Raw genomic sequence first — 22548 nt, forward strand, 5'->3', positions numbered from 1 at the left:
AGGAGTCCTGCTTACAATTTTAAGCACGATAAGAGAGACCTTATGCCCTTGAACTCTCGTCAGCTCAGCTTAATGCTGTGTGCTCACCACTGCCTTTGCTCAGCTTCTCTCTGCGCTTTTTTTGGTTGGTTGGTTGGTTTTTTGGAAGAGACTGTTGTTCACGTTGTCTAGCCTGACTTCCACACTTAGCCCTTTGGATTTTCCCAGATATTCCTATCTCTTTAAAAACACTGGGAACTTGCACCTAGTCTGGGACTAGACCTTTGGCTAGTAAATTGCTCTTAGTCTCTCTGTCCGTTAAGCAGCTGCTCTCCTGGCAGCTCTGTCTTTTTCTTCTCCCACACCTGCTCTTGCATTGTGACAGTTCCAGCCTTGTTCTGATAGGCTTTTGGCTCTGTTTCTTTGCTTGTGCTTTTAAATTTCCTTAGTTGCATTATAAACAGTTTCACGCAGGGCTTAGTGGTTTTATTTATTATAACAGCGGAGCCTTCCATCCCAAAGGAGTTACTGGAGTTTGTAAAGAAAAGAATGTAGGTTTTGGCATGTGCTTCCTGCTCCCAACACCCTTCATTTTCTTTATGCTAATGCAGAAAAGGAGGCAAAYAGCTTTGTGTGATAAATGTAAGTGGTGTATGCAGCCAGGTGGATGAGAGCWTGCAGGTCTTGGAAACTGGATAGTAAAAACACGGTACACAATATAATGATCTTGTTTGCTCTCTGGTTCATCACTCCGCTTAGTTAGTTAGAAAGGGAAAGACTGCATATCAATACATGATAATGTTTCAAAGTGACAACAGTTTCAATGAGATCGCAGTTCCCTGCTTTTCCCTCGAGGCCTGGTCTGTGCTAGTCATTTGTTCTCAAAATTTCTCGCAGGCCAGCCTACATCCCCTCTCTCTGGTTACAGCAGTAGTGATGGGGTCACTAGCGTGGAAGCGTGTGCTGCACATTAGCAGCTGGGTCATCCTGGTTGCCTGCACCTAGCTATAGGCAGCGTGGTCAAAACACAACTGCCTCTCTGCAGCACTTCTTCCCTAGCACTCTGAATGTTGTTGCTAGGTAGGTAGGTTGTAGGTAGAAGTGAACTGCTGAGAGCACCAGTGGAACATGGTAGAAGAGTTAGCATTGACACAGTTTGTTTATAGCTCGTGATTAAATGTGTAGAAATCTTGTTGTCTGAGTATTATCAAAAGTGTTTTTCAGTGGGTGGGGGGAATAATCACTGGTTGTATGATTTGCGATTTCAGGACTTGCTGCCTTTTTCCAGCAAGGGGCAGTTTGATGAGGCCGGACAAACTACACTGAATGGGCTGGAGCAGCAAGAACAGACTCCAGTGCCATCAGAGGCTCAGTCGGCACTGGATCAGCAGTCAGCAAGCCACCCACTGCAAATCCAGCCGCAGCATGATGAGAGCACGGTGCCTACGCAGAGCACCATGACAGCAGATGACATGAGGCGAGCAAAGCGTATCAGGGTAAGCAAGGAGGATGGTGGCTCGCGTCCTCTCTCACCTTCTCAATTTGCTGTAACCCAGAGAAGGCTGGACCTGCCCGCCAGGACCAGCTGGTCTCTTTTTCTCACTGTAGAAGCCATGTCCAAACACTGAATAAAGCATCTCGTTCCTAGCAAATTTCCTTGCTCTGAGAGGAAGACAAATCTCATGTACTAAGCCAACATTTCTTGAGATGATAGTGAGAATTGGTCACCAGCTGGAGCTGATTCAATTCTAGCACAGTAATTCTTCCAGAGAAACACAGTCCGTCCAAGCTGGCAAGCGGGAGTGCTTCAGGCAACCGGCTGAATCATGGTACTGTGGCACAGAATAATGGTTTGTTCACAGCACCATCTGTGCGTCTCAGAAGTGTTGCCTGGGAAATTATTGCCAAAAAGGAACTACGACCTTGRTTTGGATGTGTTTACTTGACAAAGATGATATTTAATGATAAAGTCCTTTCTTGAGGTAGAAAATCTGCCTCTCTAAGATGAAAACCTGTGCTGAGAACTTTGTGTACCGACAGCAAACACTTTGAACTTGATCTTTGTGTCARCTGGGTGAGCTGTGGGTTTTTTTCTTCTCTACTGTGTGTGGGAGGGAAATGATTCAAGCAAATAATCTTTTAAGCCAAGTAATTGWGAGATGGGTTTATTTAGCCTAAAATGTTTTTCTTTTTTCCCCTCCATGTGTAAAATTTTGATTACAGAAAGAAACAGCTGCAATTGGAGTGAGACTTCATTTTTAAGGGATGAGAAAGGAGATTAAAAAGAGTTGGGTTCCTTATAGGAATATGTTAAGCCAAATTTTGCTCTTAGTTTACAGCAATGGATGTGCAAGTCTAGGAGTGTTTTTACTCTGTGTATACAGTAGCATATTGTGATGGAAGGATTTGGCTCTGACAAATTAAGAATGCACAAGTTCTAACCATGGAGAATGCTTGTGTGCTCTGAATGGCAGTTTTCTACCATTTTTGGTAGAAAATGTGAAAGGCTTGGGAGACTTTTATTGAATGTATTGAAGGGTGTGGGATAGAGGACAAAGACAGGTGCTGAGTCTTGACAGTAGGAGTACGGGTATCTAGCTCTTACGTGATATGTCACAACCTCCACAGTACGAGGTTGAGGCCTGGGTGTGATGGAGAGAGATGGTGTCCCCAGTCTCCCCACATTTTTGAACTTGAGATGTAAAGGTCTTGTCTTAAACTGTAAATTTGGGAAGATGGGGAGAGAAATTCAAAAGTTAATTGCTTAGCTTTTGTTCTCTGGAAACTTATATTTGGATCACTAATAAGGAGTGTGGTAGTGGTTTAGCCCTCGGTTATGCGTTTGTATCAGCAAATCTCCCCAGTTCCCTGTACATCTGGAACTTGAGTTCAGCAGCGTCCTGGAGGTGTTTCAAGACAGGAGCACTGGCAGAATGGCTCGTGGATGACTGTGGAGCACCTACCCATATTGCATCAGGCTGTGAGCAATGAGAGCTTGAGATGAGAGTGAAACTAGGAAGTATAGCCTTTTAGCTATTGAGGGGGTGGGAAAAAATCCAATCAGGGAGTATCACCCTATCAGCACTTGATCCTCGATGGTTCACAGCATCTTTTTGTAARAGCGTGCAATTAATGTTATAACCAAGCAAACAATCTGTTTTAAAATGTGTAATATGTCACTTATTTCTAAAGAGCGCATAGAAAGTCTTGAGTGTTGATTATGATCTGGACCTGTGTAGCTCTAGTTCCCACGTTACTCATGTAGGATTTCATTTCTCAGAAGCGGTGATTTCCTACATTGCCGTATTTTGTTCTAGCAAAACAGAAAAAAAAAGGGGGGGGGGAGAGAGAAGTATGGGATCTTGCTGATTGGCTTCAGTTTGGAGTCTTTTTGTTTGTTTAAAACAGTGAAACTCTGAGTATTTTCATTCTAGTTGGAAACACAGAATTCTGCTGCTCAGGTTTGAGTCCTGAAAGGRTCAGTTCATTTTTTTAGCATCTGCATTAGAGCATGTGTAATTTACTTGGAGATCAGAGCTTAAATACAGCAGTCTTGTCCTTGGTGTTTGGGCAAAGATACACTCACCTCTCAAGGTAACCCTGTGGGGAGAAAAAGGGCATAATATGATCCACAGCCAAAATGAAAAAAAAAAAACTTCTTTCTTTTTTTTTCTTTTTTTTTCTTTTCTTTTTTTCTTTTTCCCTAGCCCTGTGCAGCATCTATGGGCTGCTTTCAGAAAAGCTTGTGTTTCCAGATCACTTTGTGTACAGACCTGATCCTAAAATGCAGGTGATTTCATATAGGTGACGACTTTGCTCAGGGGAAGCAAGTGGCGGGTTAGAGGTGTGGTTTGGAAAGCACGCTAGTTTCCTTGGTGCTGAAGGAAGGAATGTAACAGGTTGTACAATGCAGAATATAAACAGTAAGATGAGGCTAAAAATATCCCTGCTCCTCCRCTTTCCACCCTTGCCCTATTGTTATCCTGCCCTAATTTTTCCCTTGTGCTAACAGCATTTCATTCGCGCTGTGGCTCTGCAGCGTGCCTTGCATCATTGCTAGTCAGCCGTCTATCTGAGAAAACACGAAAGGTCACAAAACACCTTACAGATTATCTGTGGTTTTTATCTTTGCCCTTTAACTCCCCTTGGGCAGTCATTAACTATGTGGTAATCTTGAAGACCTGTTTGGTGTTTCTCTTGGTGGAGTTTTGCCTGAACAAAGAGTGAACTCTAGCTTCAGGAGCTGGCCCTGATAGGGGCCCGCAGAAGTGTGACTACTGCAGAAGTCAAGCCTTCTGTCTTACAGTCCATTTCATAACACAAGTTTGTTTTTTTCCCTCAATGCTGCCTGCTCAGCTGGAGCTGCAGGTAGGTTTGGGTTGGGTTTTTTGTTTTATTGGGTTTTTTTTTTCCCCCCACTGTATCTAATCTAGTGGTACGTAACAACGTTGCCTTCTGTGCCATTTTTGTCCAGCCTTCTGTTTTAGCATCTCCTGACCAACCCCACATTATCAACTGTCACAGCTGTTATTTAAGCAACCAATGTCCCGAACCAGGTGTAATCTGAGTAACTATGTGCATTCTTCTAGTGCTCTTCACGCTGATTGATTGCGCGTTTAAGGTGAATATTGTAGGAGTAAACTACTTAGATGTAATACTGTAATATCCACCTTAAGGCTTTAGAGGATTTGTTTACGCAGTTCTTTGCACCAGATCAATGTTATCAGTTAATGAGATAACACTCTATTTTCTATTTTTATAGCTGATAGTCTGTCTAACTAAAGAGCAGTAAAAGGCTTCACCCTTCTGCAGCCTGTGAGATACCAATGTGTGTCTCAAATTGATTGACGTGGTATAAAACTCTGGCCTATTATCTTACTGCTCAGATCTTTTGAGTTACCAGTAGCAAAATACAGTAATAGTGGAGTTAAGATCTTGAACTGCATCTCCTTAACTATATGGTTTCTTAGGATGTCTCTGTAGTTAATGGAAAATTACATACCCCTGATTCCGAGCAGCTCATTAGTTTTTACAYAGCGCGTGTCTATCTTTTCAACTGGTGGTGTTGCTTAGACTAGAACCCTGTATTTCTCAATGCCTCAGTTTCCCTGCTTGTAAAATGGAGAGTGGAGATGACGACAGTTCCTGGGAGGGCTCATTTGAGGCTGATATCTGAAACTGTTCACACTTTGGTTTTAAAATAGTTGCTCTCGTGTTTGTTTTTCTGGATTGAAAGTATAGATTTCCCTCTGCAGTTCGGATGGTGATAAGGATCATTCAGGTTCGCTAATTTAATTGCTAACGCAGCATTTCATGCTATTCCCAAGCTGTTCTCTGATTCCAGGAGAAGAGCTCCTAGCTTTACTTTCTCCGTGTCAGCTGTTTGGCACACGTCTAAGGGACACAACAAATGTCAGCCCAGATGTTTCCACGAGAAAAAAGAGAGGAAACCAGGGAAATCTGTTTGCTGTAGTCCTGACTGTGTCTCACGGAGAAATATGTACTATTGAACGTGTGTAAGCGCAGGTGCCAGCAATGTTCTAGCACGATTTCTCTAACCATCATAACGTAGATTGTGTGATGTCTGAGAAGAGATGGCAACAGTAAAAGGCAAGATGCAAGTGTTACTTTGGAGAAGAGTAAATATTTCTCAAGCTTCTTACAGAAAAATGGCAGTATCAGACTCCTTTCAGTACAGTATGAGTGCCATAGTGTAATATGGGGTTTCATGTGTGCAGAAATGTGGCTTATTTGCACCTTTGCAGCTAACCAGCATGGAAGTCCTTATGTGCTGTTGAAATGCAGGCTCAGAGCGCAGTTGGCTCTTTCTGCAGGCAACATGTCCAGCAGCATCTGTTCCTCCGGCAGACAGCACTGGTATCGGGAGTGGAAAAGCTTCATCACGCCTTCCAGGAGAAAGGGGAGAGATAATCACAAAATGTTGCAGGAAAAAGTTGACTGGAGGAAAGTGTGCTCCAAGAGAAACAGGAAAGTTGAGAGGACAAATTACAGATAGTAGAAAAGAAGTGGAGGAAAGCAGAAGCGCAGCCTAGTAAATTGAATTTTAAAATGAGTATTTGTACAACTCATGCTCAATTCACAATATTCTTAAAAATTTCTTGCAATATATAGAAAAACAACTTAAAGTTTGATTGTGTATAATCAAATACCCTTTGAGGAGTAGACAGCAGAATTCATCAGAGTTCCCCTTGATTTAGCACAACTGCGTTTCTCATTCATCTTTGTTTTCAGACTCTCCTACTTGATATATGGCTAATGGTAAAGTTATGTGAAATGCTCACAAGTTTTTACCCGTTGCTCATAAACCTGCCATTCTGCCCCTGCTGTAATGTTTTGAAATTTTATTCCTCTTGTCCATAATAACAAAAAGGTTTAGGTTGTTGCAGCATCTCTTGAACGTGTATCCCACTAGGAGTTTGCCAGGCAATGCTAGAACCAGCGATGCGGTGCTCTTTCGTGCAGAAACTGACTTTATAACGGGCGATGGTGTTCTGGAAGCCGTGTTTCTCCGTGATGAATAAGGCAATAGCTCACCTGTTGCGGTAGGCTGGTTGAATTCATGAGCCAGCCCTGAGAAATCAGCAGGAACTGCAGCTCTGTTCTCAGGCCCGGGCCTCTACGTCAGAGAGGATTTAGTTTCACGTAGCAGAAAAATGCCATGGTAGAGATGAAGTTAGCTAAGTGTGTTAACTAAGCAGAACACCGGGTTTTGTTCTCCTAACTCAGCGTGTAACTGCAGGTATATCCCTGAGCTTCTCTCTGTCATAGCATCTCCTTCTCTTAAATGAAGACACTATCTGTTACTCAAAAGAGCGTATTGAGGTTGAAGTTCACCAATTTTTCTGGTGTATCTAAGCTTGGTAATATTTGTATGAGGAATGTATGCCTATAATAAAAACTAATTGTTTTCTTGGATGTTCTTTCAGAATGCAGCCCTTCAGCATCTGTTCATACGGAAATCCTTTCGCCCGTTCAAATGCCTGCAGTGTGGGAAGGCCTTCCGGGAAAAGGACAAACTGGATCAGCACTTGCGGTTTCACGGACGGGAAGGGAACTGCCCTTTGACCTGCGATATCTGCAACAAGGGCTTCATCAACAGCAGTGCTCTGGAGAGCCACATGAAGTTTCACATGGACCAGAAAACATACTCCTGCATTTTTTGTCCCGAGTCCTTTGACCGCTTGGATCTGCTCAAAGATCATGTGGCCATCCATGTCAATGATGGCTACTTCACCTGCCCTACCTGTAAAAAGCGTTTTCCAGATTTTATCCAGGTGAGATGCAATACTGATTTCCAGGTCTCTCGCAAGCACTCAGTTTATTAGTTTTTCAGAACTGTCTCTACATAATACTGCATGTCGCTTCATTCTCACRAGCTGAAGGGGACATGCATCAATCATAAGTAAGAAACGGGGAGTGACCAGGCAYGGCTAGAAGTATTCTTATTTCTCTGAAGCCCTCTTTCCTCTAAGACATCAAATGCATACTTCAATCAGGCGTTAGAAGGTCCTGTACTGTAGGAGAGGCACTCCCCTTGGATAACTCCTGAAACAGAGGTCCTAGCTATTTTTGGTCAGTACAGACCCATGTTGCAAAAAGAACTGTCTTTTGCTGGATGCAGCTTGTACCCTAATATGCCTGGTCCATTGCTTTAGAAACTCTCAATTAAAAAAAAAAAGGCACTGAACAGTGTGCAAATGTATGTATTTTTTTAAAAAAATTCTTTGGCTATTTATGCATAGCTATTTCATTTTGAGCAYGTTAAGAGAAATGCCAGGGCTGATCAGCATAGTCTGCCTCCTGGGGCTTTGTCAGCTGGGTACTTTATTCCTGCTTTGTGTTGAACAGGGGAAAATGTTGATGGTTTGGCAACACAGTACTACAACATACTTCCTCATAAATGTTTCTGTGAAACTGATTAAGTCAGGAAAGRTTCCCCCAACTTTTTCCAGTTTTTCAGCTCTATCTTGGAATTCCTTTTTTTTTTTTTTTAAACTTACTGCTATACAAATRAAGTCCAATCACCATAAATCACTAGTTCTTGAATACTCCCATGCTGAGCAGAGATATTAAATTGTTCCATGTGTCATCGGTATTAGAAGAAAGTAAAGATTTACTTAGAGATCCAATTCTTGAACGGTGTTGGATTTTAAAACATGAAACCTCACTTTTTGTTTCTTTGAGTTATTTCACTGAGGGAGGATGGAGGGAGAGTACTGGATTTTGAAGAGGCAGAGGATATTCCCTAAGTATGCAAAAGTAATTGCTATTCAGGAATGGCATATGAATGACTTCAATAAAGTTTTTTGCAGATTGTATTTGCCTTCTCATTCCCTTTGACTGAAAGGAGTTATTCCTTGCATTTAGATTTCCTATCAATGAAGTAAAGATAACAAACATCAGATAGRCATGTTAACTCAAGGACGACTCACTAAAACCAGTACGTCGTGGACTGTTCTGTTGCCCACCAAGTGCTCAACTGTGCAATCGCTGATGCCTTTAGGAATAAGTCTTGAGGAAATCAAATTGCCCTTCAGATTTGTAACAAAAAAAATGTTATGGTTTTGTAGAAGCTATTGCTAAGATCTCAACTGTTTTGATAAAAGCTACCTCTAAACCAGAGCATATGTCTGCCAGAGCAGAACTCTGAGAACTAATTTTTGTTGAGAGTTCCTGAGGCTGTTTTCCTATACTCTGTTCTCTTTCGAATAAACTAATTTTTCCTATGATCTGCAATGCTAGGTAAAGAAACACGTACGCAGCTTCCATTCGGAAAAGATTTACCAGTGTACAGAATGTGACAAGGCTTTYTGCCGTCCCGACAAGCTGCGACTCCATATGTTGCGACACTCGGACCGCAAAGACTTCTTGTGCTCCACATGTGGCAAGCAGTTCAAGGTAAGATGACTCTTGACCGAATCATTCCCAATACCAGTGGAGAAAAGCATTCTYTATTCCTCTTCAAGTAGGTAAGTTTGTTTTCTCAAAGGTGGAAGAAAGCAATGTGTGTGAACAGGCAAGACTTGCCWGCAGGTTGCATGCACTGCTTTGTGTAGCATGTGAGCTACAACATTCGTTTCTGATGAAGAAGGGGCAGGGTTCAGTCCAGCATGCTCTGCCCTATTCAGATYTTTCTTTTAGTAAGTTAATTTAATGGCAAGAGCAGTTTCATCTGCTCACTAAGAACTGGCTTATTAAACAACTCAGCTGTCAAGTGCTTGGGTTATATTGCTTTTATCAGTTGAGTGAGGAAAACTTCTTGCTGATGTTGGATTAATGATATTCCTGGTTGAGGTGTCTGTGTCTATGGAAAGCATCGTGTTAATACRTGACATTCAGATCACTTTCCAGCTCCTCCAAGAATAGATGGAGCAGACTGTGAACCAGGTAAATTGTGGCAGCAGCCTGCGCCTCGTTGCCTACTTTTCTGTAAGGCCCTGAGGGATTGGAATGGACTTAGGGGTGAAGAAGCCCTTTCTAGATAACATATTGCCCAGATGCAGTCTAGCMTTTCTGGACGCAGGTTAGGTACCATTGTGGGGCGTGTGGTTCTACGCAGTCCAGAGCATATGATGCAAGTAGCCAGCCTAGGCATTAATGAGCTAGATAAATTCAGAGACAAACCTGAGTTGGGGGAGGCTCATTCTCACTAAGGTCACTTAATTAGTATTGTCTTGGCTTCTGCTTTTGTGGCAGAGTAACCTCAGACTTATTTTGACTTTCAAAGGGTTTTTGCTGAGCTGTCCAACCCTGAGAATGCAGCACTGTATTCTGGAGAGGCTGGAGAGTTTTCTGACCAAGTTACATTGTAGTTCCTGCTTGTAACAAGTAGTAAGGCAGAAAGTGGCAGTGATACTTTTTTTTTTTTTTTTTTTTTTTTCCTCCCCCATTGCTCCACCTGTAGAGGAAAGACAAGTTGCGAGAGCACATGCAGAGGATGCACAATCCAGAAAGAGAGGCCAAGAAAGCTGATCGAATCAGCCGCTCAAAAACCTTCAAGCCTCGGATAGCTTCCACCGACTACGAGAGCTTCATGTTCAAGTGTCGACTGTGTATGATGGGCTTCCGCCGGAGGGGGATGTTGGTGAGTGTCCGTGTGCTCTGGCTTCTCTTACAAGCTTCTGTACTCAGTTTTATTGAGTATGTACAGGCTAAAGGTGTGATTCCAGTGGTTGGAACAAAAGGATGCTGAGAAACCAAGATTTTTGTAGCCAACCTGAGTGATTTTGCTTTGTTTTCCTGTTTTGTTTTCAGTGTCTGTGTGTGTGTGTGTGTGTGTGTTCTCAAAATCCCTTTTATCTTTTCAGCAACCACCGTATTATTTCAACAGTATGTAATGCAGATTGCTGTGTAATGCATTTGACAAAATATGAGAGTAATATATTGCACGCGTCAGCTATACTTCCTCTCAGCTTTTGTGGTGGTCTCTTTTCTGTTCACTTCTTTTCCCCCTCTCCTTGAGAGGGGCCTCTCCTGGCCGTGCCCTGTCTCTGCCACTGTGGAAGGGGGTTTGCAGATAAAATCGCTGGCAGCATTTTTCTTGAGGGTTGTGATCTCTGCTAGCGAAGRCCTCTTTGGGCAGAAGTCCTGTATAGTCATTACCCTGCTCTCGGCAGCAGGAGAGTTCATACAGGTTATTTTCCTCCTTCCCATCTCTCTTTCATTAGAGAAAACGTAAACGAGATCCATGAGGACCAGGTTTACTTTCAGCAGCCGACTGAGAGTGCACAATAGTAGTTAGTATCACTACAGTTTTGGTTTGGCAGTTGCCCCTGTGTAGGAGAAGAGGCAATTGCTTAGCTTCTAGCTGTAATATGCTCTCTTGTGCTCTTTTTGTTTCTTTCTCTTAGGTGAATCATTTATCAAAGAGACATCCAGACATGAAAATAGAAGAGGTGCCAGAACTCACATTGCCTATCATCAAGCCCAACAGAGATTACTTCTGTCAGTACTGTGATAAGGTATGTAAGAAAGTCACCCATCAGAGGGTAGCTCAGTCCTAGACCTGTATACAACAAACTTGTCTGTGCATGGGAACATCTGGCAGRGTTTACAGCTTTGAGAAGCTTGCCAGCAACAGTTGTGCCAACATTGCCTAAAAGGAATTAAGACGGAATGCACTTAGGCTAAGGTATCTGGATGCTAACTAAAGATTTCAATTTTCCTTTTCTGTCTTCTATCTTCAGAACTGGTAAAATTTAAATACTCTGATTGAGCGAGCAGTGACCCACTCTTAGTCCTGTATCACTATGTGCAACTAAGTATTCAATCTATCTGTAACTTCTGAACACTTAACTTTTTCCTTAGCAGTTCTAAAAGTCTCTAACTGCTTTCATTTTAAGCTSCTTGCTTAGTCATATGTCAGTAATTTCTCAGTGTTCAGCGAAGCCTAAATCATCATCTTTGCTGCCTTAATGTTTCTGTTTGTACTCTCTGGCCTTGTTTTTCATGTATGTGGACCCTAACTTACCAGGCAGTGCATTCTGACTATTCTTATACTCAGCACATGCTTCAGTGGTGCGTCCTCCTTTTTGTTTAAAGAAATATATTTTTCAATAATATTAAGCAATGTTTTTTGACCTGCCTGCAGAAGTAAGAGTTAAACAGTTTTGATTGTTGAAGGCTGTTAAAACTTTATGATGCTTTATGCAAGAGCAGAGATATCAGCCCTCATGACAAACTAACTCTGAACAAATTCCTGTTTTGGTGACTGGTTGTTTCTCTTGATACTTCACTGTCAAGTATGAGTGAAACAGATTGTCCTCTTCCCTTCTTGTCCTGCTTTAATGCTTTGTTCTGGCGTACGGTGTTCTCTTAAAKGGCTTTTGCATCCTATGCTAGAAGGAGTTGCTTTTACAAGCTGATTGAATGCTGGAGAGTGTGTGTGTGTGCGTGCTCATGCCTTATGTTGTGATTGTTTGCGGATATATTCAACCATATTGTCTAAAGCAACATGCAAGCTTTCCAGGTAAAGATAAATTGTATCTATTTTCTGCACCACCATCAGGGTTGTGCCATTCTCATGCCAAATCTTTACCCTGCAGGTGTACAAAAGTGCCAGCAAGCGCAAAGCACACATCCTGAAGAACCATCCTGGTGCTGAGTTACCTCCAAGCATCCGCAAACTGCGCCCTGCAGGCCCAGGAGAGCCAGATCCCATGCTTAGCACCCACACCCAGCTGACGGGCACCATAGCCACTCCTCCAGTCTGCTGTCCTCACTGTTCCAAACAGTACAGCAGCAAGGTACTGGGGGCATGTGATAGCYTCAGAGCATAGGCCCTCCCTGGTGATGCTTTTCCACAGTCTTTATGATCTGTCAGTCCACAAGCAGAGCTCTTTTATCCTGAGTYAGAGCACTGGTTTCATGCTGTGCGCTGACAACATGAGCACAGCCTGCGAGTTTTATGACAAATGGTCCTTGACTGGGCGGGATAAGCCTGAAAGCACAAATGGAAGTGTGAACAGAGGAGGATCACAAATGGAAAAGCTTGGAAACTGCTGGCTGACCCTGTTACAAGGGAGAARGATATGGAAACAGAGTGCAGAAAAAGTAACTTTTCCAAAAGTTCTCCAAAATATTTAGCTACACTAAAATGAAAAGTTTCTGGGCTGTGAAGTTTAGGGCACTAATCCAGTATCAGATAGCTTTGATTAGCACAGACTTCATGACCTTTGTGTTCCCTTCTTGCTGACCTGAGCAACCCAAAGTACGAATCCTGGTGCCTTCTGGCTGAGGGAAAGCTTAAAAGCTGCCTTCYGCGTGGCTGTTTGATTTCAGGTGGCCCAAAGTAGAGTTGCCGAGCCTCTCTAATGCTCTTTTGCATCTCTTTGTAGACAAAGATGGTACAACATATTCGCAAGAAGCACCCGGAGTTTGCTCAGCTCCCTAACACAATACATGCTCCACTGGCAACAGCTGTCATCAGTTCTGCTCCTGCTGTTCTAACCACTGACAGCAGTACTGGAGAGACTGTTGTGGTAAGAATGCAAGAAATATTAAATTGGGCCAATAGAGGGAAGTGAACAAAACAGAAACCCTCTGGTGGTAGTGTTACTGTTTATTTGGTAGGCCTTGTTTTAAAGCATATGTTAGGACATTGCTTTAGATCACTTCTGTGCTTGAAATGTGTTTTGTTTTTGTTCTATTGGGAGTGATGTATTTCTCTCTTTGGAGCTCTAAGGGTATGTCTCTTTCCTACTCCCTTCCTTTCCTTCCTACAGACTTTCCTGTTATTAACTCCACATAATATTTTCACACATACCTAAGTAACTCAGGAATACAAATCTCATAAAATAMAGATTGTTTGCTGGGACGCCTCACCTGAGGTGCTTGAGCCCTTTGGGATCAAGATGACATGTTTACCAGTGGCTGAGAACCTGATCAAACTCCATTCACTGGAGTCAAGGTCTCTGAAGTCCTTTGGACAGGGCAGTACTGAGTGGTATGAGTCTCCAGTGGTTAACCTTGCAGCTGATGCGTTAACAGCAGAGAACAAAGTAAAAGCTGAAACTAGAAAATCAGTCTTGCATCTCTTTGGGGATGCTGGGCAGTGATGCGGCAAAATTAAAAAAAAAAAAAAAAAAAACTTAGCCACAGTTTAAAACTTTTTTTATTTGAAGGCTGAAACTGCAGGTAAGAGACTTTTTCTTGAAGTGATTAGATTAAACTAGGGTACTTCTCGTTTTGTACATCTGATCAGATTTGGTTATATTGTCTTTATTAAATATATATCAAGAGGAGCATCACAGCTGGCCAGTGAGGAAGAGAAGGGAGATATGTTTGAGGAAGCAGTCTTCCTTTTTGACCTGGAAACCAAGACTTGACTCTTCCAAGGGCATGATTTTTGTTGTAAAACAGAATATTGCCAACCAGTGGATTATTATAATCTTACAGTTCTTGAGCGTTAACCCTAAGTGATGCTGACTAACATCTAGCCAATCCCAGGGGTCTGGTCGTTGCCTGTGACCCCATCAGCCATGCTCGGTATATGCTAAAGTCTTGTAAATAAATGACTAGTCTGAATAGTGTAAATGAAGATCAAGTGCAATGAAATAACTACAGGCCTGCAAAACTATTCAGTCTAGAAGACAATGTGGGATGATGTTCTCTGCATCTCTTCCCTTTCTCAGACAACAGATTTACTGACCCAAGCGATGACAGAGCTGTCCCAGACTCTCACAACAGACTATCGAACTCCTCAGGGAGATTACCAGCGAATCCAGTACATCCCTGTGTCTCAGTCTGCAACTGGCTTGCAGCAGCCTCAGCATATACAGCTGCAGGTTGTTCAAGTGGCTCAGGTGGGTAACCTGTTGGGGGGCTTCATGTGCTTTTGAGCCCCTCCGGGTCAAGCCCTGCACTTCCTTGTGGCTGTAGCAGTAGGAGGGTTGTTAAGGAACAGTTACAAAAAGTGCTGTGATGCAAAATGCTCCTGGACATAAATGGTTTGATAATGCATAGGTCTCCCATCATAAGCACTGTGTACTGGGTGTGGGTGGTCCTGCCAGTCTTGGTCAACTTGGTGGAGGCATATGAACACAGTCCTAATTTAGTTCAGCCTGTCTGGGTAACTTTGCTTGAATCCGTTCTAGGCAGGGTGGTTTTTGTTTTGTTTTTGGTTTGATGTTGTCCAACGCATAATGTTCAGGGCTGGCCTTACAGAGGCATCGCTCTTCCCTGCAATCGTTCGTGCAACTTAAGTGTCATGCCTCTTCTGCAAGGTATTGGGCAAACAGTAACATCAAACTTTGAAGGTATTTTTGCCATTTAAGACCTGAATTTCTGCACTTTCTACCCAGAATAAGTATAATGTGCATTCATATTTGCCTTTCTTATTGCCAAAGTGTTCTCCTTCTGTTGTGGAGAAATATCTGCAGTGAGATGTGCAAGTTGTTTTCCTCTCAGAACTGTTGCCTTTCTGAAGAGACTTCCAGCAAAGGGCTCAGTTATGGCAATAATCAGTGTGATACAGACATACCATTTTGACCAGATTCATCGTGGCATTTAAGCGCCTAGTTTGTAGATCGTACCTAAGCTCCCGTTTAAATCGGTTGCTAGAATAGGACCAAGACTGCTGACTGTTTCATGTGAGTAGCCAGGCAGCTATCGGGCAAAGGCGGTTACGGGGCAGGCCCTGCAGCAACTGCCAGAGTGGGTCAGTGGGTGGCCTGTATTTGCAGCTGTGAGGACTGATTTGTACTATTCTGTCCTTGGTGAGCCAGAACCAAAATYTGGAAGTACAGAGTTTGCTTTTCCTTCTTATTGCCTATTAGAAAATAATTCTCTGCGACGCTCAACAATCTCCTAAAAATAAAAACAGAACRTAATTAGAATAATGGAGCTGAGGAAAATAATATTCAGGCAGCCCTAAGTAATCACCCTAGCCTTTGTGTCTATTTTCCGTTGGATGAAGCTGAAATTCCCATGTGTTTGTATTTGAATCTGAATTTCAGTGTTTTCTCAGCCTCCTCGTTGCAAATTTGCCTACAAATTTAKTTAATAATGGCCTAACCAGTGACCCCACAGCATTGACTGAGGCCGTTTTAACAGTACGGGTACTGATTCCTGCACCTAATATTAATTTTATGAAGATCTGAGGCTTGTAATTAAATTAGTCTAATCACTGTCATTAGCAGGTGTTACTTCAAAAAGCTTTTAATCGGTAAGACTCCCAGTATTGTTTTCTTGATACAGATTTATATCAAACCGTGCTTTTGGATATGCAGATCTTGAGTATGTAGACGTTACATAGGCGGATGCCTACGAAGGATGATCCAGCTTCTGTGCAACAGAAGTAGTTCACATGGCTGCTTCTGCAGAGAATTTGAAGTATACCTCTCTGTGTTGATTTTTGCAGGCTACCTCACCTCACCAGTCCCAACACTCCACAGTGGATGTCGGACAGCTTCATGATCCCCAGACATACACTCAGCATGCTATCCAGGTGCAGCATATCCAGGTCACAGAGCCATCCCCAGCAACGCAGTCGTCATCACAGGTATTCTACTCTTTTCTTGTAGGATGTGTTTTCCCTACCAGCCTGCTCAGCTGGCATTTTACATGCACTGATGCAGGATGGACCTTTTCTGTAGCATTCAGAATACCACACACTGTCACATGAGCATCTTTGAGATTATCAGTTAGTTGCCAGATGTTCCTGTTTTTTTAACATATCTCAGGTAGAGAGGGATGGCCAGGAATGGACAAATTTTCAGCTCTTTCTGGTTGAAGGTAACCAACTGAAGGATATAAGTGAAAACTGGCACTTCTCAAATATTTGAAGTTCAGCTCTTGCAGCTGCATAGCATTTAGCTTTTGGTCTAAGTACTCTGCTACAGAGTTATTAACCGTCAGCAAGTCATGTCTCCTGCATTTCAGTTTCTGGTCTRTGCTTACTGACCAACCAGGGAAGCAAGTGGGAGGAGAGGGAGGAGAGCTTTGCAGTTCTTGTGCTCAGTATGCTAAGAAATCTGCTATTTTTCCCTTGATAAGGACATGCTTACAACAGTACAGAGTTGTGCAAAATCCTGAGCATGCTGGAAATTTTTCTTTCTTTCTTTCTTTTTTTTTTTTTTACCCACCTCCCCTTCCTTCCCATTCCCTCCCATCCTCTCCTTCCTTTCTCCTCTGTCATGATGGCTTTTTAGGTTGGTGGTCAGCCATTGAGTCCCTCCTCACAACAATCTCAGCAGGAACTCAGCCCCTCACAGATGCAGACAGCTACATCTACGCAAAAYCCAGCCCTCCAGCAGCAGCAGAGTTCTTCAGTCCAGCACACGTATCTTCCCAGCACATGGAACTCTTTTCGGGGCTATTGTAAGTGTCGGCAGTAGCTCTCACTGGAGCTCTGGCTAGAATGTGGAACTAGCATATTGTCCATCCCCTGCAGCTACCAATGGGATAGTACTTTCAGAGCTCATGAAGCTTCATTAATATGCATAAAGGTCCAGGAAGATGATTAGTTTTGCACAAATGGTGGTACAAGTTTTTTTTTTTTAATAACCATAGGCTTGTAATTGTGTGGTTTAGACAGGCAGACTAGATTCCTTTATTACACAGATCCTGTGTTCAGCAAAAGTCTATGATTGGTAGCGGCTTGTTCAAGTTCAGATGAATGCTTGAATTGTACAGAAGAGGGCGACGTGAAATGACTACCTGCCTCCATGCAGCTCTGGATAGTAATTTGGGGAATCTCTTCTTGGGGGAGAACAGGATGTGATTTATTAGCTGAGGATCCAGCACTTCATGCGTTTGTTAATTGACATAATTCTGTTGAGGCTTGTAGAGCTATAGGCTTCTTACTGCTTGAGTTTCTCTTGAACAACTGCTGCTGTTTCAGGCTCTGGGCTTGTGTTACACCTGTGCGCCACTGTCACTGTTGTCTTTTGAAGTGGTCTTTTTGTGTTTGACTGAAGGTCTTGATTCTCCAATTTCCATCTTTCAGCATCTGAGATTCAGATGATGGCCATTCCCCAAGGCCAGTATGTGATCGCTGAGACATCTGTAGGTACACCTGTCACGACTGTCAACACGGGGCAAGTGAAAGCGGTTACTCAGGTAAGGAAAATCATCGTGTTGATCTGGTTTTGGTGTGTGATTTTTTTTTTTTTTTTGTATCTTTATTTTGTACTACCTCCCCAGAATAATGTATCGGGCTTAATGCCTTTATTTTGAAGGTTAAAGGAATGCGAGAATCATGATGAGAGCATAGAGAATAGTGGTGTACCTAAAAGATCTGGATTGTATAGTTTGAAAGAGCAGTGGCTTTCTGTAACAATTGCCGTAGGCAAAATGGTTAAGGAATGATACGATGCGTTGTTCCACAGGGTGAGGAGAAAATCTAGTTCAGATCTAGTACTGCTATAACCTTGAGAGTTCTTACAAAAGGCACGAAATGATCTCATGAGCTTCAGGGATTTTTTTTTCTTCTTTTTTTCCCTCTGAGGTAGCATTGTAGTTCTTAATGAGAACAAATAGTGTTTTGCATCAGTCACCTGTGAGGCCTACACCTGTCTGAACCTTTTATGTGTAACTACGTCAAGCAGAATGTGTTCGCTTCATATTTGCAGGACAGGGTATGATTTGGTGATGCTGAGTAGTCTTAATGTTTAAGACTAAGCCGTATACACTGAACTAACTTTCAGACAGTTTCTGGAAACATTTCTCGCTTTGTAATTCTGTGTATAACTGAAAGCTGTGAAGGAACTTCTGCTGTGTTACCTAGTTAGAGATTCAGTGTAAGGAAGTGGGACTGATGTATTGTTTGGATATTGGACACTGGAAATGCAACTTTGGCTAGAACACAGGGAAAATGAAAGAAACTTTCAAAATAGCTGTGTTGTAAATTGCTATTTTAACTTCKGCAGATGGGTTAATTGCATCATTGGCTTCAGCCATTCATAAATAAACTGTATCCCTTGTAGTCCAATGTACATCAAAATGAAGGTCTGATTTGGGTTATAATGGTTTCAAATACATGCTTAAATGCAGCACAACTAAATTTCAAAATTCCTTGTTCATTTCAAAATGTCTTCCAGCAYGGCAGCAGTAATATAGAAGATGTGAGATAAATAAATAAATAAAATAAGCAATTCTGTTTTATTTTTAATGTTTCCTGTATAGACTCACTACGTGATATCAGAAGGCCAGCCTGATCTGGATGTCAAACAAAACTCTTCGCTCTCCAGTGAGGTACAGGTCGGTGTTTCCCAGCCATCAGCCCACACTGATACCTTGGAATCTCAAACGAATAATCAGCAGCAAACCACCCAGTACATAATCACTACAACCACCAATGGGAACGGGGGCAGTGAAGTGCACATCACTAAACCAAGAACTTTCCCAGCAGAACATGAATGAAGAAACCCTGTGGTGTCATTTGCTTGTACTTTTGACCTCCCCAAAAAGCCCAAATATATGGGTATCCTGGAGCTCATATGATTTTAAAGTGTATGCTCACGTAACGTCAACTAAAATCTTGGAGCTCTTGTTAATGCTTTAAGAGGGTTTAAGTCCCCTGTGACAGTGAAGAAGTACCCTCAAAAATCCTCCTGGGATGCCACTTTATGCAGCTTTTAACAAAAAGGACAAGAAGAGAAATGGAATCTCTGCTTGCCCTGGACTTTATTTTTTGGCATGTCTGCTGACCCTTATTTTTCCTTTTTTGGAAGTGTCTCCAGTAAACGACATTTATTTCAATGATATGGGAAAAAGCTTGCCTGACTAAAGGCTAACTGGCAGATTATGTTCTATGTATATTTTTAATAGGAGCCGTTAAACAAGAGGACATCATGTAAATTGCCGGAGTATGGCAGAACTGCTTCCTGTGTGTTTGTTTCAAAAGCAGCCGCGGTGAAAGGGAATATAGCAGCTCGATAGAGAGCGGACTGCCTGGAGAGAGAGAGAGCAGCAGCAAAGTGGTGACTCCGTGTGTATGGATGTGCGGGGATGGATATAACAATGAAGCTGTGAAGCTCTGCAGAAGCAGTCCATTAAATTATTATTTTTTCCAATCTTCTAGAACTGTTTACATGCCGTCTGCCCTGCCCTACCTTACCAAGCAGTTCAGAAGAAGGATAAGTGCAGTCTTAAACCCTTGTTGTTTGGAACAAACTGATTGAAATAATAGTAGTACTTAATAGTAGTACGAAGCCACTGTTATCTCTTTTCCCCTCCAGTGTTTGCTGGGAAATCGCCTTCTTGCCTGGGAGGAAAAATAAAATTAAAAATAATAATAATAATAAAAAAGCTCAGCTTAGCCTGCAGAGCAACTTCTGCTGTGACCTCTAATGGTAGTTGTCAGGAGAAAATGAGGGTAAAGGGAAGAGAATAATCCTTCTCTTTTTATGCAGATTTGGAAGTTGTACAGTCCAAAGGCACTGAAACCTCTGCCTTGCAATTGCTGTTTGAGACTTGCTTTAACTTGCAGTGTTTGAAGAGAACATGTCTAAAACCAACTCCTGAGCAAGCCTCTCTGAAGTCACAGGGTAGTCGTCTCTGTCAAAGCAGATGTATTTTTCCCCCAAAGACTGGATGGAGAGCTGGTTGCTCTGATTTTTCCAAATACCTTGTTAACAACAAACTGTAATTCCTTTGGACGGTTTCATAAAATGACCAGCCCTGGACTCAGGAAACATGTAAAAGAAAAATGCTCGTGGACCACTATTACAGGATGTAGAAAGCCATCTGCAAGTTGCCTGCTTTGGTAGACCTGGTCTATGTATAGAACTTGTTATGTTTAGGGACCAGGGGACAAGGAGAGAGATGTTTTAACTTTTAAGGCAGTGGTGGTTTTTTTTTGTTTTTTTTTTCCTTACATAATTCTCCTTTACAGGTCTTGTAGGTTGGTTATTTAAAGCATTTTGGTATTTGCAAGAATATGATTACAGCTCCATTCACTGTTAATGGGGATATACTGTATGTGTCTAAACCTCCATTCACTCTGTGCATAATAGGATACATTTATTTAAAAAACAGAACTTTGTCTTAATGGCCTTTGAGACSTAAGAGCTGGGAAAGGATCTCCTCCCCCCTCCACTCCCACTTTCTCCTGTGCTGGATTGAGTATGAATCTGCAATTCTTTTATATAACTACTCCCACAGATTTAGATGAGGGTTACCAAATGAAAGTGCTACAGATGTTTACAGGTTGCAGTATCAAAGCTTATGGTGGTGAAGCTCTTAAACGTGAGAGAATTTAACACTCGGACTGGACAAGTGGAAGCCTTGTTACTTGGTGGCATAGCCTTGTAGCACGTATTACTTTTTTAAATGATGTATCTGTTACTGCAGTGTGGAAATAGTGACTGTGCATGATGAGATAAATCGTATTTAAAATACTGGCCAGCTCAGAACTGCTTTGAGGTAGCCTGGAAGTGATTTACCAAAACGTAGATCAATTTGTGTCTGGGATTTTCCTTCTCTTACTGCACCAGTGTATCGGGGCATTAACATTTGTAGAAGTCTRTGAGGACCTGAGCTCTCGTCTAGTTGATTGTGGTGATGAGTATCTTTGAGTTCAATGGATTTGGGAGCTCATCTGCTTTTGCAGTGTGGCTAAGCACTTGCAGTTCCCACGGACTGAGCTGAAGGCATGTTGCTGAGCACCTTTGAGCATGAGGCTATCACAATGTTGTGCACGTGGGAGAACAGAAGGGAGCTCTTGCCTTGGCTTTTTCTGTTTCTTCTTCAAGACAAGGGGCTTTCCTCAGGCTGCTAGATTATTTAATAATGGGTTAAACATAAGGTACGAGTAATCAGAAAACAGGAGACCTGGAAATGGTATGTTCTTATAGGAGTGCTTCTGAAGTCTTAAAAGGTCTACTCCTTATAGATGAAGATCAATACTTCTCTCTTTAAAGCTATTGCCAGATAGGATCAGAGACTGAGGACGCTTGTTCTTGTACTGGTTATTTAAAGCTGAAAGCTACAGGGTGTTACAGAAAACAATTTCAAAACAGCCCCTTTGAACTTGAATCTTATCGGTGTTTCTGCTCTGTCCCATACCAACAACAGCCATCAGCTTGACACCAGCGTAGCACTTCACTGCCCTGAGTTAATGGATGCCTCGGCTGAGAGAGAATCTTCCCTGGGAGTCAGTATCGGGAATATTCATTGCAAAGTAACGAACTAGAAGGATTAGACAGCCTGGGGCCAAGTGAGCATAGAATAGCYATGCAACACAGTGGTACTGCAGGGCCAGCTTCCACAAAAGGRGGGAAGGGGGGGAGAAAAAATTCAAGGCTTCTGCCCCCCTCCCCCCCCCCCCAACTTCTGCAGTGCAGAAGATGGAGGATTTCTTTATTTTGTTTTTAAACAGCCAACCCAAAGATCTGTCTCCCAAATAATGTCCCCCTGGAGCTTAACGCGGGAGCACTACYTTGTGCGGGAGGGAGAGGAGGCAGAGGGGGCTCCGCTGGGGCAGGTGCCTTTTCCCTCACCTCGGAGCAGCCCCTTGGTGCCGATTCGGTGCTTCTCCCCCGGGAAATGGGGTTGGGGCCCCCGCACCCCCGAGCCCTTTGGGACTAAAGCCAGAGGCTGACAGACTCCGYGCATCCTCCTGCCCCCATTCCGTTATTTAAATGTGTATGTTCATTGTACAGTCGGTGACCGCTATAGTGTTAACAGTGTTGTGCTACATGCCAGGTGTATAGARAAAAAAAAGAAAAAATGAATTAATAAATCTATTTTTTTTTTATGCTGGACCCGCGGGGGCGCGGGGCTCGCTGGGGCCGGGACGCGCCGCCCCGGTTCCCGCTCGTTAACGGTTAAATAAACCATTAACGGTTCGGCTGAGTCCCGACGACAACGACCGGAACCACCTTTCCCCCCCCCTTCCTCCATGACGGCCCCGCCCTTCCGTTTCCCTTTCTCCCCCCTCGCCCCGCCCTCGGGGCGCAGCGCGCAGGCGCCGCGAGCGAGCGAGTGCGCAGGCGCGGGGAGCGCGGCGCCCTCCGCCTTCCGGTGCGGGCCGCATGTCGGGGGGAAGGGGAGGGAGGGGAGGGGGGCGCGCGCGCGCGCCGTGGCCCGGCCCTTCCCCCTCCCTTC

The 22548-nt window shown here is 43.1% G+C and overlaps 2 protein-coding genes across 8 annotated transcripts in view; both read left to right on the forward strand.

Moving 5' to 3' along the window:
* Positions 1-19507, forward strand: part of PRDM10 (PR/SET domain 10) — a 45319-nt gene extending 25812 nt beyond the window's left edge. For 6 of the 7 annotated variants that reach the window (XM_085316767.1, XM_085316771.1, XM_085316769.1 and 3 more), the window contains 12 exons: positions 1248-1475; positions 6927-7274; positions 8743-8898; positions 9905-10084; positions 10851-10961; positions 12045-12245; positions 12837-12980; positions 14133-14303; positions 15860-16000; positions 16650-16818; positions 17447-17559; positions 18625-19360. In XM_085316767.1, coding sequence (XP_085172893.1) covers positions 1248-1475; positions 6927-7274; positions 8743-8898; positions 9905-10084; positions 10851-10961; positions 12045-12245; positions 12837-12980; positions 14133-14303; positions 15860-16000; positions 16650-16818; positions 17447-17559; positions 18625-18861 — 2199 coding nt within the window. In that variant the 3' untranslated portion in view covers positions 18862-19360. Of the gene's footprint in view, positions 1-1247; positions 1476-6926; positions 7275-8742; positions 8899-9904; positions 10085-10850; positions 10962-12044; positions 12246-12836; positions 12981-14132; positions 14304-15859; positions 16001-16649; positions 16819-17446; positions 17560-18624 lie in introns of all 7 variants that reach the window. The other variant, XM_085316770.1, reaches the window with a different exon arrangement.
* A 2918-nt stretch (positions 19508-22425) lies between these two features.
* NFRKB (nuclear factor related to kappaB binding protein) overlaps positions 22426-22548 on the forward strand; it is a 20584-nt gene continuing 20461 nt past the window's right edge. Inside the window, exon 1 of the mRNA XM_085316776.1 lies at positions 22426-22464. The gene's annotated coding sequence lies outside the window, so the exon portion shown is untranslated. The remainder of the gene's footprint in view (positions 22465-22548) is intronic.

Source organism: Rhea americana, unplaced genomic scaffold (assembly GCF_003343005.1).
Source record: "Rhea americana isolate MKP2758 unplaced genomic scaffold, rheAme1 scaffold_48, whole genome shotgun sequence".
NCBI classification, from domain to species: Eukaryota; Metazoa; Chordata; class Aves; order Rheiformes; family Rheidae; genus Rhea; species Rhea americana.